This window comes from Gymnodraco acuticeps, unplaced genomic scaffold, assembly GCF_902827175.1.
Source record: "Gymnodraco acuticeps unplaced genomic scaffold, fGymAcu1.1, whole genome shotgun sequence".
Lineage (NCBI taxonomy): Eukaryota > Metazoa > Chordata > Actinopteri > Perciformes > Bathydraconidae > Gymnodraco > Gymnodraco acuticeps.
Window position 1 is genome coordinate 2,964,165 of NW_022990274.1, and position 19,391 is coordinate 2,983,555.

The 19,391-nt window shown below is 41.0% G+C and overlaps 1 protein-coding gene across 14 annotated transcripts in view; it reads left to right on the forward strand.

Moving 5' to 3' along the window:
• Positions 1-19,391, forward strand: part of tns1b (tensin 1b) — a 249,357-nt gene that overhangs the window by 107,356 nt on the left and 122,610 nt on the right. For 2 of the 14 annotated variants that reach the window (XM_034221411.1, XM_034221413.1), the window contains exon 1: positions 10,487-11,120. The exons of the other annotated variants lie outside the window; for them this stretch is intronic. In XM_034221411.1, the coding sequence (XP_034077302.1) occupies positions 11,100-11,120 (21 nt within the window). In that variant the 5' untranslated portion in view covers positions 10,487-11,099. Of the gene's footprint in view, positions 1-10,486; positions 11,121-19,391 lie in introns of those variants that run through there. 14 annotated transcript variants of the gene reach the window in all.

A 19,391-nucleotide genomic window follows, 5' to 3' on the forward strand; every position in this document is an offset into this window, starting at 1 on the left:
TTTCCTTATCTGAATCAGCTTCTCCAGCCGTATCTGGCCGTGCAACACTTAGTGTCACATACTGTATGCAGAAGTATTATTTTAAGCAACACATTATGTTGACGAAACACTCGAGTCAAATGTAATTAAAGTCAGATCCACTCGTGTCTTAGACGTGAACGCGCTCTCAGCTGGTGAGAGAAACCCTGGCTTGATTTACCGAGTTGATAACAGCATCGTAGGACCGCTTAGCGAGATCTCATTTGTTAGTTTGTTGTTGTTAGTTTGTTTGTTACTCAAACATATCCAGGGTCTGTTGAACTGGCTTCGTAGTACAGGGCACAGGTGGCTCGCAGCGCTAATGTCAAAGACACAGACATTGCATTATATTTGTATTTTACCAGGATGCACACAAATATTTACATTTACTATCTACAGCACCCGCCGCCCCTGACATCCCCCACTCCCCCCGTTGACAATTTACTCGCGGTACCGAAGTGGGCCGGTCGAGAGTCCCGGGATGATCTTTAGTCCCAGTCCACCACTGGCTACATGACCGTATGATCGCCCATATTGACGCACCTAATTCCTAAACTTCTAACAGATACAACATAAAGCGATCCTTCAGACTCATATGAGCTCTCAGACACGTTCAAAATTAAACTGTCTGAGCTGTCTGAGCTTGCTGCTGTGTGCGCCATCGTGCGTTTGCATGCAGATGCTGGGATCCTGAACGGTGCAGCTGGAGCGCTGTGCCCGCAATGACATCACACATAATTTGGCGGGATTTGAAGAATCCCCGAGAAGATCCAGAAAATGGTCAACATTGAAGGGCAGATTAATGGTTATCAAAGTACAAATATCCAAAATCAGTTCAGTAACGGTTTTCAAGGGGACAATATTTACTCAAATTGATGGGTTTGGATGATGGGGGAAACTCGTGTCACAGGCTCTTTAAGTCCAAGTTTTTGACACATCCAAACACCTGTAGCCACACATGTGAGGTGTGTTTTTGAACAATGGGTTTGCAGATGGCCCTCACCTGTTGATGCTTCTTGGATTTATAACTGCAGACAGTAGGTGTCTGGTCACCAGGAGCTTCAAACACAAGGCAGAAGTCTTTAGAGAGACCATACTTCATCTGCAGGACAGAGGTCTACGCATAAGTAACAACTGTCCAAAACATTAAGCCTCTACATTTACAATAATCTAAAATAGAAGAAGCAGCATATCTTCAGATTAGAGAAGTTGGAACCAGAGCGGTTATTTTGGCTTTTCACTTTAGCCTATGCTGGAATATCTTTACAGGAATTGGATGGTTCCCAGATGGTGAATCTTAATAACCTATACATCTCTAACTTTTCACATTTGTGGCACTGACTGAATTGACACAACACTTATTGCCAAGAAATTCCACATTCCTCTCAAGATTAAGGTTGGTGATCCATTCATTTTTCATCTATATATATATAGGAAACAAATCCCATGTTTCTTGATTTCAAATGGGCATTCAAGTCAAAAGGTAAACACTACCCATGTTTGACATCACTGACTTAAACAATGAATTGCTCATCTAAAATTGCATTTAATAAATGTCTGTTGATCAATGATGGATATCTCAATGAACTATTCCAGCAACAATGAACTTTAGCATACTTAAAACTTTAGGTAGTTTTTTTTATAAACAGGTATTTAACCTGTTTATATTGTACAATGTACACAACACATTTGTGTACTCACACTCAATTACCTCTTTCTTTAGGCATGATTCACCTCCTCCCCCTGATTCAGTTACTTCCTTTAGATACCACGCGTTGCTCCAGGACTGATTTATCACGCACACATAATTGGACACTTTGGAAGATGTGGCAATGTGTCACTTAATACTGTGTCTTTGGCACAGGCAAGGGCTCTCAGGATGTTAGTCATAAAGGCAGAGAACTGTGAATACCTGCTGTTAGAGGCTCATTCATTCGTCCCTCTCTAATTGAAGTTCATTTCTCTGCCACTTGTAAGACTTGATGATGTTTTCCTGACTTAAACTCCTTATAACACTTTCAGTATTTCTTACATGAGGTGTCTTGATGCTTACCGAAAGGTTACAGAGTGATAGAGAAACCAAAGACCAGCCATTATTAGAAAGACGCAACACATTGTTCTTTGCCTATAAGAACAGGAGCCATAACATAACCCAAGGTGAGGTTTCAAATATGTCTGTGTGGTATTGAATCCCAGTAACAACATGAACAACTTCCTTCCTCTTCCATGCAGCGGCAGCTCTGCAGATAGTGAGAAATGGGAGTTACAGTAAGAAGGAGGGAGCAGGAGAGGGAGGGTGAACTTCTGTTAAAGTCATATCGCTGTGACAGACTGAGGGGCTAGGAACGAGTGAGGGAAAACATGGATGGGGGGGCGTCATAATCAAAATATTCCTCTGGCTCTCTGCCTGTACGTACTGTATTTTTAGTTAGCTGCTCAGAGTCTGGTCAAATACAGAGCAGGCTGACAGCTCTGAGGCTAATTGAATTAGCAGTCACAGGACAGAACACATGCTCGCTGCTCTGCCCTCCTCTCAGGACAGCAACCGGTGAGGGAACACAACAACACGAGCACGGGATAAATCATACTGCCTCTCATTTGAGAAATGAGGTTTCTTATTTTAGTTTCAACAAGACAAGTTTCAGATCATGAGGAGAATGATTCACTGAGACAACATCTTTGCACTGAAATGTTGTTATCTTTAGAGATGTATTGAAAGGTTAAAGGTAGTGCAGTCCTGGAGAAGATAGCTGCACTAAGCTGTGCTTGTCTTGCCAGTGGGGGGCAGCAAACAGGATGTAGACCCAACATTGACATATAATAGCCTTATAAAGTGATCACACCATCAACAAGGTTAAGAGGTTGGGCAATATGTTACAATCTCTCGACTGGCCACGTGAACCCAAAAACCGACAGATGCCGATGTATTTTCCCTTATACAGTATGTGAAGCTGAATTGCCTTGTTATCCCAGAGTAGAACACACATCATTCAAACTTAACAGTAGCAAAATAAAACACACCAAACGTGTCTCAATGATCACCAACTATGGCTTGGTCAAAAGAAACGCTTTACTCGCTTAGTTAGTTAGTTAGATGTTAAACAAATCCAACTTTAGCGCTGTTGGCTTGCTGAATCAGAGTTAAGAAAAGCTAAGAAATGTGTATAGCCGGAACCATCTCCACACCTCTTTTTAGCCAATACCATTACATTAGAAACACAAAATGACAAAAAGTAAAAAAAAAATATTTTCGTATTGTGTTATTTGAAAAATATTTATCGCAATGTACCCTGCTAATCGAAGATATATTCCTCAAAGCGCCCAGTTTGTTAAGCTAAAAGTTAGTTATTTAAACATACAGCAAACACACATTGGAGTCATGTTTCTGGCACTGTGTTTATGCGACTGTTGAGATCAAACAAAAACAGCTCAATGAGTGATACAGTAGCTCTATGGGTTTGTGGAGCACCTTTTACAATACATATAACTAATTTAATCCCCATTGCAACAATAACTATCTGTGCAGCTTTAACTTTGACCACGAGAACAAAATACTGTTGCAGACTTAAGCTCAATAACAAGCTTACCAACAACGATTGCGGCTCAGAGAAACACAACTGAGGCCTTGTGATCTGTAGTCTTCATGGAAAACAACAACAATCATCTGTCATCTCTCCCCGTTCCAGTGTGTGAGTAAAGTGGTTACACAAGCAGCAGTGGCTTATGGCCATGTATTTAGTAACTGCATGGTAGCTCCATGTGCATAGATACAGCAGAAAAAACAAACAGGAACGCCCAGCCTTTAACATGATGGAGTAATCAAGAGTTTCTGGAAAGAATGTCAACAGTGGGCCAACTTTAAGCAGAAGACAGCGGTGGAAGGAATAAGTTAAGGAAATAACTTCGTTGAGCATGCCGTTGCATAAATTACCGGAAATGTAATTGCCCTACAAAGTTGGTAATATATTATTATTCATAAGGAACAGTTGTTGAGGAAGCACCCCCTAATCTTCCCTGAATACAACAGCTGTGGGAAATGACTCGACACCTCCTCAGTACATTCTGAAGGAGACGTTTGTTGTTCAACCTCCCCACCCATACATCTCCAGCCTGTCCATCTCTTTTCCATCTATGTTCTTCCACTGGGTCTGTGCTCCTGCTGTCTGATCATGACCATCCAGGAGAAAAATCCATGTTAAATCTGGTCTGTATGCGCTGCATGGGCGTTGGTGGAACGTTCCCCTGGCCGCTGGGGGACAGGGAGCTGCTCGGCTGCTGCCTGGGAAAGCCTGAGTCAGACTCATGAAACTGGACCTCACCCGACAGAATACTCCCTCTACGTCCCTCACTTTCTTAGTTTATCCTACATTAACTCTTCCTCTCTATGCCACTTTTCCCAAGACTGTTGTACTTGTGTTGTTTCTTTTCTGTCCTTGCTTCTTACGTTCCTTGTCATTCAGCCAACTGCAACATTCACATGAAGTGGTGCAGGAACAAGTCCTCAAACCCAGAAATGAGTTAGCATTTCACATCTTCCGGTTCACTTGTCTCGAAGTCAGCAGTTTTTTTAACCTGTTTTTTGTTAGATGCCTGAAATAAGGTCAGTGGTTAACACAAGCTGAAGAGAAACACATCAGTAAATACCCCACTTGTGTATGTTTGAAGCTTCTACATGTCATATAAGCAGGGGTTGCTAACAAGTATCAGAATAAAGTTACGGCCCGTCTGCACTACAGGCATCAAAAAATCTTGAAGCTGGGCGTGTCTGAGGCTTGGCGATTTCTCGCGCCCAAGGCGACCAACAACCAATCAGGAATCTCCCGCCCGCCCCCGACATACAAAGCAATAGCAATGTTAAAACGAAGTAAACTGGATATAAAATCCCCAAACAGGCGAAAACCTACCAGTTTCACCCACTGTCTCTGCCACCTCCCTCCATGCCTCGCTCCTCCGGTTTGTATCCCGGTAGATCAACAGAGACTGATCATACAGCACCGGGTGATTCACTACCGCTATAATGAATTTTCCCTCCATTTTTTTGAATATGAGGAAATGACCTGCGTAGTCTCTCCCAGCATACACGCGGTTTGATTGGCTAGCGCTTGTACTGTCAGATTTGCATACGCGGGATTTGATTGGCTGATGCCAAGCATCGAGCCTCAAAAGTTGAACATTGTTCAACTTTTGATGCCGATAGATGCTCGTGATGCTTGCAAAGCCATGCCATGCTCCCCACAATGCAGTTCGGCGAAGTTTAAAAATCTTCTACGTCACCCCATTCAAATGAATGGGCGAAGCGTTGAAAGCATTTTTCAATGCCTGTAGTGTAGACGGGCCGTTAGCTTTTTTCTTCTGGCAATTGCATTCATGCATCAAAATTCCCAAAGTGCTAATAACGTGGAGTTATCCTTATAATCTATCCTTCTTATTTTCTGCTATATCAAATCCATTGCTTTGCTATCGAGGGAGCCTTTGTGACGCTTACTTCCGGGGCGGCCTACACAAATATGTCATCAATGCACCACTCTATTGGACCAATACATCACAATTTATTCTAGTTGGCTCACTCAACATTTCCACCTAGTTTTCAATGATTGAAAATGTAAGAACAGCGACACCCCAGCTTATTTATCTGTCTACGTACGTAAGGCTTCACGCTAATGTTGGGGATCCAGCAACAATTCCTCGGTCCAATTGACTTGAAATGATGTCTTTCTCATGCTAGAACAAAGGATCATTGGCCTTCAGATTACAGACAGCAGTCACGGGATGATGAGGGTAATAGAGGAAATAGACTAGACTAAGAGAAACAAACTGGCCTCAAACACAGACGGATTACATTCCCATGCTTTGCAATCCCGACAGATAGCGTAACTGTTGGTACTTTATGCATAATTGCATTGCAGTGTGGCAATGCAGAGCTCTAAGTGTATTAACTCACATGTACTAACACAGACACAAACAAAGCAAGGGGATTCCCACTCCTACAGTCTTGCCTGATCCCTACATGAAGGCATGCATCTCACATAAACAAGCATGTTGTTTTGGTGCCATAAAGCATACGTCTCCTCCGTGGCAGCCCCCGCTTCCTTCCTGGCCCTTGTCATTAATAGCGAATAAAATAACGCTTTCTGGGCCGACATCTGGAGAACACGGCTCCAGCTAAAGGTGTTGCTATTAGAAGTACCCTCCGTGTAATTACTTCTGAGCAACATCAAAGACGGCGACCATTCTTTCCACGTTGAGGCGTGGTACTTAATGTGCTACAAATTTGTACCAAACATTCTTCAGTAATGCCCATTTGTCTGCTACTGGAGGAAACAAATTAAAATGCCAGAGCGCTTACCGTACTTTCTGTACAACCTGACTCTCATCTTGATTCCACGTGACATGGAAGCCAGTGTTTTAAAGCTCATATTTCAATTTGTGGATGAAATTCAAATGGTTAGACATTGATATGTTGACTAATAGCAATCAGCATTTGGAGACATGTTTGGTATTGGTGAAATTACTTTGGATTCCATTCATTACATTTCAAGTCACAGACAGCTTTTGATTCGCAGTCAAAGAATTTCAATTGTTCTATCTAATGAGAGAAGTTTAATTGTTGTGATTTGACAGTTAACATATCCTTATACAACAGTGTTGTTTGATATGTCTTGCATTTTTCGTGCATTCCCAACGATTAATATTCCTCTGCATGCCCCTGCAGGCAGCCGCCATACTGGGGTTAGGGTTAGGAAAATATTGGGGTTAAAATAAACATGGTTATTACACGTGAGTTACATGTAGGTGCAGTGGCGGTTCTAGAACATTTTACATGGGGGGGCAAAGGGGAGGCAATAGGTCATGCCAGGGTGGCATGGGAGGGCGGACAGTACGTGGTATTTTATACTGTATATAACCTATTTATTGTTAATTCATGCCCTAACACAAGTGTTCTTAATGCACAAGAGAAACAAGGTGTTCAGACAAACAATCGGGTGCCCTTTGAGTCCCCCAAGCTTACGTCAACCATTTTAAATGAAAGGAAACTACAAAATGTATTTTAAAGCAATGAATTAATGGAACAGGTTGTTTTGCATTACAATGTAAAATTAAATATATATTTTGTTTTAGACATACACAAAAATTGGTTGTCTTAGACAGACATATTTGCATGTCCTCACTAAGCATTATTACATATTAATTTAATATTAAACAAATCAAAATGGCCAATTATCCCAACATGTTGCTGCTAATATAATCACATGCTTGTCAACTTTAACTGATCAAAAATCAATTCTGAAAAAATACTTGAATTATCTATGAAATTGCAATATTGTCCCTCAGTTTGTTTCAACCAGTCACGCCATACCATTTACCCTCCTATTAAAAATAATGGATCAGTCCATGTGTGATCTGCATTGAGGGAATTACATCACAAAAGTGTCAGTTTCTTCTCTTACCTATATTTCAGTTTTTGTATTTTCAGATTAAGATTGACAAGCTCAACATTTCAACTATGTTGTATGAATTAATAATAGTAAATAATTGTTTATTACAAAAATAAACAATAGTTTTGCAAAATATTACAATTTTGTAATGTCCTTGACTGGTGCCATATCTTAGCTAAACAAGGTCTCATGCCTACTTTTTGTCAAAAACTTCAACTCTGTTACATTTTTTCAAGGAAATTCCTAGTAATTATTTATATTTTGTACCTGAGGTGGGAACATGTAAGTAGTCCACTACCAGATGTTATGAGCAAACATTTTGGTTTCATTTTTCAAAGATATAAAGACCCAAAAGGCACCCGATTCAGAGAATACTCAGAATTCTGCATACTGTAAGTACTTAATTATAATTAAGTACACAAATGACATCACCCATCTCTTCAGAGAGCTACAGGTGACCTGTGCAGCAACACATTTCAATCAATATTTGTCAATACTAAGAGCTGCTAGATTGTGCTGCTGTGATGGAATATGTAAGGAGAATAAGAACATACCATGTGGTCCAGCTGGAGTTTCATCTGCCTCCTGATCCCTGCCTCTGTCCCTCTTTCTGATACTTCATCTTTATTCCTCACATACATTTCTTCTTCTTCACTAATGTCTTCATCTCCTCCTCTTCCTCCTGCTCTGACCCTCCTGGTCTCTTCATCTCCTCCTCTTCCTCCTGCTCTGACCCTCCTGGTCTCTTCATCTAGCTTTTCCTTTTCCTCTTTCTGTTCGTCCTGATCACTTCTCATATGTCTTTTTGTTGTTGTTGAATCACTCCTATACTCTGGCCTGCAAGAGTCTACTTGTGAAAAGCACTGGCACAAATGCTTGTATAACTTTACAAGTTAGGGCCATGTAGCCTAGCTAATATGTAGCATATCATAAATATAACATCAGAAAGTATTGATCAAGCGCACACAGGCAGCTGTGTTTGGATCCAGTTTTTACGGTAAAGGATGTATCCTGGTTTCATTGATCTGGCCTCATGGCTGTGATGTGTAGTTTACGTGGATTTAATAGTAGGCTACCGCGTAGTTTAGCAAAGTGATCGATCTCCCAGCTAACGCTGTCTGCGTAGTATTTTGTAACGTAACGCCCGAAACAGCGCCCGTCTGTTAAACGCTATCGATTCAAACTAAAGCGTTTTATTAATATTTAGTTTCAAGCTCTCGTCTTTAGTAAAAAGAAAACTAGTGGAAAGGGAAATGCTCCAAGGGGAAGCTGATCCATAGGTGCTGGGACAGCTCGCTCCCTCTCTGCAGCGGTGTGAGCCGCGGGCTGTGTGAACGCCGCTCCGCAGTTTAATGCAGGGCCGTAGCTGCGTTTTTAACGGGCCTAAAATGATATTTAAAATGATTCACTTTTAACTAATGTAATGCTTGTTTTGTTGCTTGAGAAGCTTGTGGAAATAGTGTAGGTTTGTTTTAGTACAGTTTTAGGGAAACAAAAGTTAGGGGGGCAGCTGGGGGGGCAAGGCTCTGCAGTGGGGGTGCAGCTGCCCCCCCTTGCCCCCCCGTAGATCCGCCCCTGTGTAGGTGTTAGTTGCATGCTACTTTACATATTCATAGTACAGTAAGTCAAACTAAAGTCAGGGTTGAGTTTTGGTTTGACAAGGCCCATGAACATTGGTTATCTGGTTGATAGTCTTGGTTTGGTTGACATACAGTTAAGCCCGAAATATGTTGCTTTTATAGAGAAATATCCTGATAAAGTGGATAATATACATATTAAAGTGCACTATATTTGTCTTGTGTACAAACAGAGAATCAGAAGAGCCTTAAAGACGAGAACATTTGGTTGTCAGAAGACTCACACATTGCTGGCTAATGACAAAGGACCAATAGTCTTTTAAAATGTGACATAATGTGTCATTTAAGTACATTTATATCTGTGTTTTCCAAGCAGCACAGCAAATCATCTGATTGACTGAGTGTCAGGAAGTTGAAGTAGTGAGCCTCATCAAGAGACTGAATCAGCTTCTTTGGGGTCAAACGTCACCGTAGCAACATCAGAGCAGGGCATTTACCAACCTCTTCAATGTAATCAAGTTCTCCAATGTGGAAGCAAATGAGTTTGTCACAATTACAAAAAGCTTGTCATACATGTAGTTATTTTAATGTATATTTAGCGAGGATACAGTGTGGAGTAGATACAATTCTTCAGTGAAAGAAAGTGAAGGATCAAGTCAGCAGATGCAAAGGCTAATTTAATTTTGACAAAAAGGACAACAATTAGGGTCGCCAGATATTTCACTTGGTAGAACTGCCAGCCAATGAACTGCCAGCCAAGTCCTCGCCTAGCTGACCGGGGTTCGCCTCCGCCCTGGGGGCCATTTACATGGGTCATCCCCTCTGTCTCCCCCTTTAACATATTTATGATGGAACTGGGTGCCCAAAAGTAATTACAAATGTTGAATACAATCTAATTTAAATATGATTAATACATATTTCGTATTAGTCCCTAGGAATTAGATTAAGGGACAGGTACTGTTGTGATCAACAGTTGACTTCTGTTTTCTCACCGAATTGTACATTACTTTATCTTGTCTTGCATGTTGTTAAGTTTTGAACTTCACATCCACATCTCATAACAATAGCATATCAATATGAGACTGAACTCCTGGAATAAGGCCCTCATAAATAATTGTCTCTGCGATCTGAAAGACCGATAAGTGTGTATCTCCACACTGCTGTTGACACTGTCTGACAGACGGAGTTCCAGTAAAGTCAATGGATTCATTCATGGTACAGTACTTTCTCTCTTGTGCAGCTGTAGAGTGAGTGTGTGTGTGTGTGTGTGTGTGTGTGTGTGTGTGTGTGTGTGTGTGGGAAAGTCAAAGAAAGAGAGAAACAGACAGAAAAGGCGGGTGTAGGGGGTGCAACTCATATGTAACCTGTAACTTGAGAAGCTGATAACAAGGAGCGAATAAAGAATGAGCTTGTGAGGAAGGAGTGTGTGTGTGATTGTGTGTGTGTCAGAGAAAGACAGACAGAGGAAGAAAATAGCTGTGCTTTTGTTTCCCGTGCTCACGTCCCGTGCCCCCTGATCTCCCTGGGAAATTCACTTCAGTATATTTCTCCTTTCTCGTTACACTCATGTGTCTCCCCTGTTTTGGGAGGAGGCCTAAAAACCGGACTGAACGAGAGGGAGGAGAAAAACCCAGGCAGAGAAAGAGAGGGAAATCGCCTGAAGCCAGACTTTGCCTGCTTATTCAGCGCTGAGTGCTGCACTGCGCCGTTTCCAGTTGTGGGATGTTAAGATTTGCCTTTGGCTGCACTTCTCCCCCTCACATAAAGACTCTTTAGACATTTGTATGCTCATTTTCTTGGAGGAGGAGGAGTGAGAGAGGGAGAGACTTGCCAGACCTATTAGCCTGGAGCCTGAATCACACACTCTCTCTCTGACACACACACTTATACACTCCTCCAGCTCCGCGCTGCACCAAGGTAACAGTGAGTGGATTTAGCTTTAGCCATCTGGTCGGAGCGCAGAGAAAAATCATCTCTGCTGCACGGAGCGGATAAGGACGATGCAGCACTAACACACAAAGAGAACCAAAGAGTGAGAGACAGAACGACACACACACACTAACACAGGATGGCCACCGCAGTGTTTCAGGTAAGGACTGTGTGCTTGTATGAGGGGGGGAGAGCTGCTGCTTGTCTGGTATCAGAACACCGGGCTGTCCCAAGTGTTGACTCTGCTCTGTTTCACAGCAAACCCTCCGCACTATGGCTTTATTTGGAGGAAGTGCTCTATGTCTGTTGTTTTGGGCATGTAGGACATATGAGCAGTACTAGGTCCCACTGTATGTGTTCAGTTTTGACTTGCATTCATACAGTAGAACGTGTGGATTTCTGTGTCTGAAAAGTAATACAATCATCATGTTTGGATGACACAGTGCATTGCGCTTCTTCTGTGTAGCTGAACGCATTACAGGAATGTGTGAAGAGGCATGTAAGTGAGCTGGATTGGACATTGTTTTTGTTGCATTACTGTAGACGTTGTATGTAAAGCACTGCTTGTGTCTGTGTGGTCTCCTTGGCTTACCATGTTTTGTGGTTGGTGGCCCAATGGTCGTAGCTGGAATGAGAGTGGTGGCTTATGTCTGTTCTCAGTACCTATTGAGAGTACTGTAGCGTGCATGTGAGCCTGTTTTTCACTGTACTTTATTAAGCTCACCCCCTTTTTTGACTCAGAGGTCAAAGCACAGTTTAGAAAAGAAACTGCCATCAGTCTTTATAGTAGAAAGTCATATTGAATCTATGAAAACTGTATTTATGAAAGAGGGAATGTAAGCCTTCTTCCACTGATTTCAGTGTTGGTGGGTCTGCAGCTCATGAACTCAGCCGCAGTGTTTTACAATAGGACCTTGCAAAAGTTGTTGCAGAGAAAACATCGCCCCAGGCGTGAGAAACGCGGCAGTTTCTTGGAAATGTTTGGCACTTACAGTAGAGGGAGTCACAATTGCCTCCAATTTGCTTCAAATTGGGGAGAAAAAGAATAAGTGCATAGTTTGAAAACATTGAACATATTCTTAAGGAGATTTGTAAGGTAGTTATGTACGCTGACAACTGTGATTTCTCCTGTCAGCCCTGTCTTTGTGGGTGTCTGGGTTCCTAATGGACTCTTATTTGATTTGGAAGATAGAGTGTTGCCAGCGCCACATTAAACTATGAAAGATAAGCCTTGAATAGTCCTTCAAATGTGGCTTTTATAAAAACATGAATGCACTATAGTTTTGAAGAGCTGTTGCAACACAATGGCCGGCACTTTTTGATGTTAAAAGTATAATCTCTTTGATGTTATAGAACGGTCTTCCACCAGTCAACTGAGTCGAATCACTCAAACCTTCATGGCCCATGTACACTAGCAACTCTCTATGCATTGTTTTTGTACCCCGTCACTTCCAAGCACAGTGTAAAGCGCAACTATGGCTGAACACATGGCAGCTTTAACCCCAAAGACCTAGAAGCCAGCCAGTACCCCTATAGTGGGTTTGGTTTGTGGTAATTGGATTAAGCACTACTACATTTAGGTCTTAAATCTATATTCTAATGCAGACTCCCCGGAACAAGGTAGGCCCCAAATGTTAGGTTGCTAACATTTGGGTTCTGGCTGTGACTTTGACTAAAAGAAGCTAAAAGATTCAATAGAGCTGGGGGGAACTGCAGAGTTTTGTGAGTCATTTATTACATTTCATAAAGTAATTTAAACCATTGCTGGTATTAAAGTATTGATTAGAACAGTGATTTTCAACCACTGCTAGTTACCTTATAGGGGTGACATCTGTAGTAACCATGGAAATATCATGTTGTAGCTGAACTGATATGTTATATACAAATTAAATATATATTGAGTCTATTGTAACTTAAAGACATTTGTTGAGATTGATAGTGTTTTAAAAAAAGTTAGTGATGAATGAGACGTCTAAATAGCAGGCTAAAAATAATTAATTTAAAAATAGTTATCTAACCCGAAGCAAAGGATACACGGTTGAAATAGCTACTTCTTCCTCCACTAGTAGAACAAATGAATACCTGAATACTCTTTATCAAATCCACTAAGTGATACATTGAAAAAAGCTCATTCGGAGTGTTGTGGATCAAGAGGTACTTGAGTTTATCTGATAGAGCTGTTGGGATATGTCTTTAAAAAAAGCTTGGGAACCACTGGATTTGAACATCTCTCATATGCTGTAGTACACAATATCTGACATCAGATTTGTCGTCACTCGTATGATGTGTGACCCACACATTCCTTGGAAGCATTCCAGTCGAACATAAATGTAACGCAGCCCTGTCCTGCCCGGAGAGCAGCAGCATTACCCATGACTCCTGGTTGTGTGGGAATGGCGTACAACCACTGGCAGGGAGCCCGTGCCGGACTGGATTTCAGAGAAGACATTTTTCATCATTACCATCTGCCAGGGAAACAGTGCTCCAGTCAACCCCCCGTCCCTCCTCCATGCACCTCATGATAGATGCCTGACCACAGACACACAACCACACTGTGGGCAGTACAGGCACATAGGAAGGGCTGGGCAGTTTGGAAGGTGTGTGTTGACTGACTACATCTCTGTGTGAGTGAGTTTCTTGGATATGGCAGTGGTCCGTAGACCGTATAAAACCACCAGCATGAATTCTCGTGCTTCCCTGCTGACGTAATGCCTTGGTGTATGTGTGTTTCAGACCGTGCAGACACAGCTAACCCTCTGCATTACTGACAGCTTTGTTTTCTTTATTGTTTTTCTCATTGATACAGGTCAAGTTAATGACTGTGCAAAGGACTTGTGTTTGATAGCCATCATTTGTGAAACTCTTCGTGTCAGACTTGAACATTTGTTTCAGTTTACATTCCCAATGTTAAACACAAGTGTGAAAGCTGGATGAGAGTCTCAGCCACAACTTCATTTCCTTTACGCCGTTCTTTTGAGTAATTATCTTTGTTCTATTGTTCCTCTCCCTCTACCTTTCTCTTTTCTTTATTCATCTATATGGAAGGATGGATACATAAATGGATGGCTAGATGGAAACTTGGCATTGGTCCTTGATTCAAGGGTATAGAAGTACATTGGATTATAAGGAAGTGAGAAATGTTTCAACACTCACTAAATGTTATGCTCAAGTTCAAAGTTTGAATATACAACATAGGCTAAATCAATGCATGGATCATACATATCCCACCTAATGTAATACAGATAAGGTTATATCGTTGGAATGTCTTTTATCCTCACAGAATGCTTTGTGCGCAGCAATTTATTCATACCCTTTGTCCTCTGTACTGAAAGCTGGCATCAACTGTGAGCCTTCAATACATTAGCCACATAAATAATCTATAGCCTTGCCAAAGCATCATGCCATACAGTTGGGCTCTTAGTGTGATTAATAGTATCCAATAAAGGCACAGTCAAAGCTTATAATGTTTCACTTATGGTGGTTACTTTGCGGGTCGTCTGGCGCATGTGAGAAACTGCTGTCATGGGCCCACAGGAAGGTGTTTAAAGAGTGTATGAAGAACGCATATCCCGAGACTAATGTTGCAGTTAAAATGAACAGTGGACCCTTTAGAATTTACTGCTTCGAGGATGTAACAGCTCAGTATCGTTGAGAAGCGACAAAAGGCCCACCGACTTTGACCACATCACACCTCGTTCATTAAATCAGAACTGATGTAGTGTTGTCAGTTTCATTGTCAGGTTTTATTTTGTGCTACAACTCAAACCGGTGTTCCACCGAGCATGTTTTAGACGTTTTGGGTAGAACGTTGTGTTGACTTTGTTGGTTTCCACTCAAGAAAAGCTCAACTCTAAATGAAACCACTTTCCCACAATCATCGTTTCTGCCCATGTGTCCTCCAGTGGTGCCAGCACACTCAGACTAAAGCTTTCTGTGGACCCTCACAGTCTAATACCCCTTAAATAAAGGAACTTCTCATAATTCCCCTAAAAAGGAACATTATAGTCAAACATGTAATGAGGGCTAATCTTATAAATGACTCTATGCAATCAAGCCTAAAGCCTCGTATAATGGGCCTTGCTTAAATTACGTTGGCATTCTCATCATCAGAAAGAGAGGAAATAAACGTTCCCAGTCTTTGACTCAGCTTTTTAGTTTGACACTAAGTGACATTGTTCCCCAATTGCAATTCCAATTTCTCGTTATGGCTGTAGTAGACATACTGTAGAAGCATTTTCTTACAAAGGTAGGCAGCCTTATTTGACCCTCGTAGGGCTCCATCTCACAGAAAGACCTGTTTTGGCTTCAAAGCAGCATGATGCTTATTGAATGTGGCTCCTGCAATGAGAGTCAGCTGAAGATGTGTTATGTTAAGGCCATGTAGAGAGTTTTTGGATATACAGATCTATAGATTTTTTTGTTTTGTTTTAGTCATCCCCATGCCAGCACATTCATTGGCTGGGATATTGTGCGCAGCCTTAATGCAGTGCAGTTTAATTTCAGTCCCAGTTTAAGGTCAGAGTCCATGGAAAATAATCTTTGGTAAGAAGCAATGGAATACAAGTTCCCCTGCAACATGTTCCTGTGAATGATATGTTATACAAACAGTGTGAGTGGTAAACTAGGTTGATGGTTCATATTTTCATCAACTTAAGTTGATACTGTACTTTCCAGTCTAGTTTCAATTTTAGGATAGTTGTAACTAGTTAACAGGCTGATTAGTCTGGATGTCTCGCCTTAGTTTGAGGAAGGGTTAGTCGTTAGTTTATTGGTTAGTAGTGATTTAAAACACGTCACAGACAATATTGAAACTGGAAAGTGTGATTTTGTTGAAAAGATAAACGCAAATTGCATCAAGACCAATCCTTTTAGCTCTCCAGGATTATTTGCAATCATTCTAAAGCTCTGGTATCAACTCAAATACTTAACATGGCACTATCTTTGCCCACATTCAATAGATGAAGTAGAGAAACTTTTCTGCCCACAGTTGTGAGCTAGCCAGAAGCTACGTTTCAGTTTTGACTTCTTTCAGTGTGTTTGTTCAGAAGGCGAAGAGAGAAGCAAAGGGTTCATGATGTCACATTAAAAAAATTCCCCTCCAACACCGCACTAGTCAGCTTCCCTGGATTTAGTAGCCAACGTTAATACTTTGACGTGAGTCTAATGGACTTTGACAAGATGCCATCGCTTTGAACCTCTGTGGTCACATATTACATCACTGCATTCAGCTTCTTTGGAGATTTACAGCAGGTTTGGAGAAGCTGCTCCTGGCGGTACTCTCAAGGCATCGACTCACATTAGAAGTGATTGGAAAGCAATGGTGCAGCCACCAGGAAGGAGTGGGTGGGGGATTTCACCACCCTGTTTATTTACTGAGGTTTTAACTGACAGGTTTAAACATGTTTTCATCATAGAACGTAAGTCCAAAGATGAGGATGGGCATTCTAAAAGTTCTAAAAGTGTATACTATTGGCAAGACAAATGTATCCATTTAGAAGTATATGTACAAACTTTGTCCAATACATTTATATAATTACTTTGATACCCAATAATGTAACACAACTATATTAAATGTCACGGTAAGGTGATGGACAAAGTGTGACATTAGCCAGCTTTGATTTACATTCTGTAAACGTAAATCAATATAAATCAATGAGAACGTCAGTTAAAGTGCAATTTGATCCCATCAAATTGAGCATCCATGTGTGTGTGTGTGTGTGTGTGTGTGTGTGTGTGTGTGTGTGTGTGTGTGTGTGTGTGTGCCAGCAGTCGACTGGGAGGGTGAAGACGGTGGTTTTTCTTCTTCTTATCATGCCTTCATGTCTCTCTGAGGAATGTTTATAGAAAGCAGACCTGGTTATTTGGATTTGCCACAAAGTCCTCATGTTGTTGTTTGCTTTTTGAATGGCTGATTGATAGGGAAGGGGGCTTGGTTCCAAACAGAATGACTGGAAACATTGGTGGTGCCAGGTTCCCCAAATCTACAGGCAGCTGCGACTCAAGGTCTAAATGATGAATACTGTAGATGTGTGTACACAGCTTGAATATGCCTCTACTTACTTTAATGTGTATTGTAGGCTTTTAAGGGGGTTTTCGGACCTTATTTCACTATACAGTACTTCTGTGTTTAGGATGGCAGTCCAAATAAGTACATAAAAACGTGTTCACTATTTCTATAAATTATTGTGTTTTTATCCACATGCATATTTCTACATCAAAACAACGACTCATTTAACCGCTGTGTAAACTCCAGACATGGAAATGTAATGACTTTTAGGTTTTGCCCAGTTTGTTTATGACTTGCTAATGCCAGTGTTGATTTATGCCTGCAGAGGCCTTTTATGAATATTGAATATAGGAGTATTTGTGCAGCAGTGATTAATGCTTGCAGGAGTCTGAGAATGTATCGATATCCTATCCGTAGATTCCAAATTCCCAAGAGGAGTGAACCTGATAATCATGGCTTACATAATCTCTTCTCCAACATTTCCCATATTTAACTGTCGATGTGTGTGGAAAACAATTTTGTGAAAAAAAGGGGAGTAAACGGAGAAAAAGATAAAGAAGGCAGAGGATAAGAGAGAGGGAGAGACTTTGGCGGGATTTCATGTGAAACCCACACCCGCCCATCCATCTGTCATTACATACACAAAGTGTCCGGGGTGAGTTATGGCAGTTACCTGTAAGATTCCCGCATGTTAACATACATTGAGTTCTAAGTTAATCATCTTGTTTTTGAGAAGTGCCAGCATGGTTGATTCTTAGTACAGGCTCGCCTCAGCTTGTCCACTTTCTCTCTGACAACATTATTTCCAACACTGAGGCACCACTAACACAGTACACACTTAATATAACCTAAAAGGACAGCAGCTATTACAGTGCAAGTTCCATAACAAATGTATAGTAAGAGTATCAAAGACTGGTCAATACATGTAGTATTGAAAGTTTCTTAGTACAAAACACTGTCATTATAAGGTGCATTTCTACCTGCCTTCACCCAAAGAATGGCCTTACAGGATGTGTTTACATGCAGCTTATAAAGAACCAAATGTATGTTTATTGTTATGCGGCAAGAACATAAATATATAGAGTATAAAGGCAATCAAAATCCAGGACTCCGATAATCACGTCCTGTGTAAAACCAAACATCATCACGTTGAGGTGTTAAGTACGGAACTACATTAATACGAAAGTGGTTTCTTAACCCAAAACATCCTCTTTCCGTAAGCCTCACCAAGTATTTTGCTTTCTAACCATAACCGAGAAGTGCCATTTTGAAATATTGACCATGTGTTTAAAAAGTCAACATTCAACATTGTCAATAATTGTTCTGATTAGTTTTGAACCTGCCACTCAGTCATGTGGTTAAAGGGTCCCTTTCACAAAAAGATGTGTTGGCCTATTGCATCAACACAGGGATGTCTGACCCTGTCCGTGCAGAATGATGTACGTGCTGTAGGTGTGAACACCCTAATTTGAATTTAACCTTTATAAATACATGATGATTTGAGACATCTATTTCTATATTCACTATCTAAGAAGCTAATCATTGTTGAACGTTCATAAGTGTAATCTAAAAAACTGGAAACCTGGATGTTTGGTATTTATTGGCTGTGGGGTTTTCACTGAGGGAAAAGTAGATGCATTTCCTCAGAGTTAGGAAAAACTATTTCAGACAAATCCAATATTTGTATCCTATATTCCCCTAAACATATCTAGAGAGGATCTTACTGTAATTATATTTCCCTGCTACACCCCACTGACTTGTCTTCTAATTATTCCTACCGTGTTTTCCGCTTATGTTCTCCTGTCTGACTTATCTGCCTGCATGTCCTAACACTGGTTCCTTGAGTCTCCTGCGACTGAACAGATGTCCAATGACATCATGTGGAAAAATGTTTCATCTTAACAACCTCTCTATGATACAAAATAGGGAGATGCTAACAGACTATTACTCACTATTCATAGAGGCTGGAGTTTTCCCCTGGTTCTCCAAGACATTACTGTGAACAGCACGTACACAGATGAAACATATATTCATCTTCTCACCGATCTCTAGAGAAGTACTTTCCTAATATTAAGAGTTGCTTTGGTACGGAATGATTTGAAATGGAATTAGCTTGGAAAACTTAAATTGGGTTGATTTAAATAAAGATGGCAAACCTTTATGATTGGAAATACACTGTAAAAACTGAAACGTTTACCTTAATTAAGCTCTGTCAACAGATTTCACATACATGTATTAGGTTAGTTGAAAGCAATCATTTTAAGTTTAATTAAGTTCAACTTAACATTTCATTCAAGTCAACATTTTAGTTTTTCCAGTGTACAGGTTCTTCAAGTATGAGCCATGTATTATACATCCCTTAACCCTTATGGCTGCCTTCTTCTCTCACCCCCCCTCCTCCCCCACCACTTGGCCTGGTGCCAG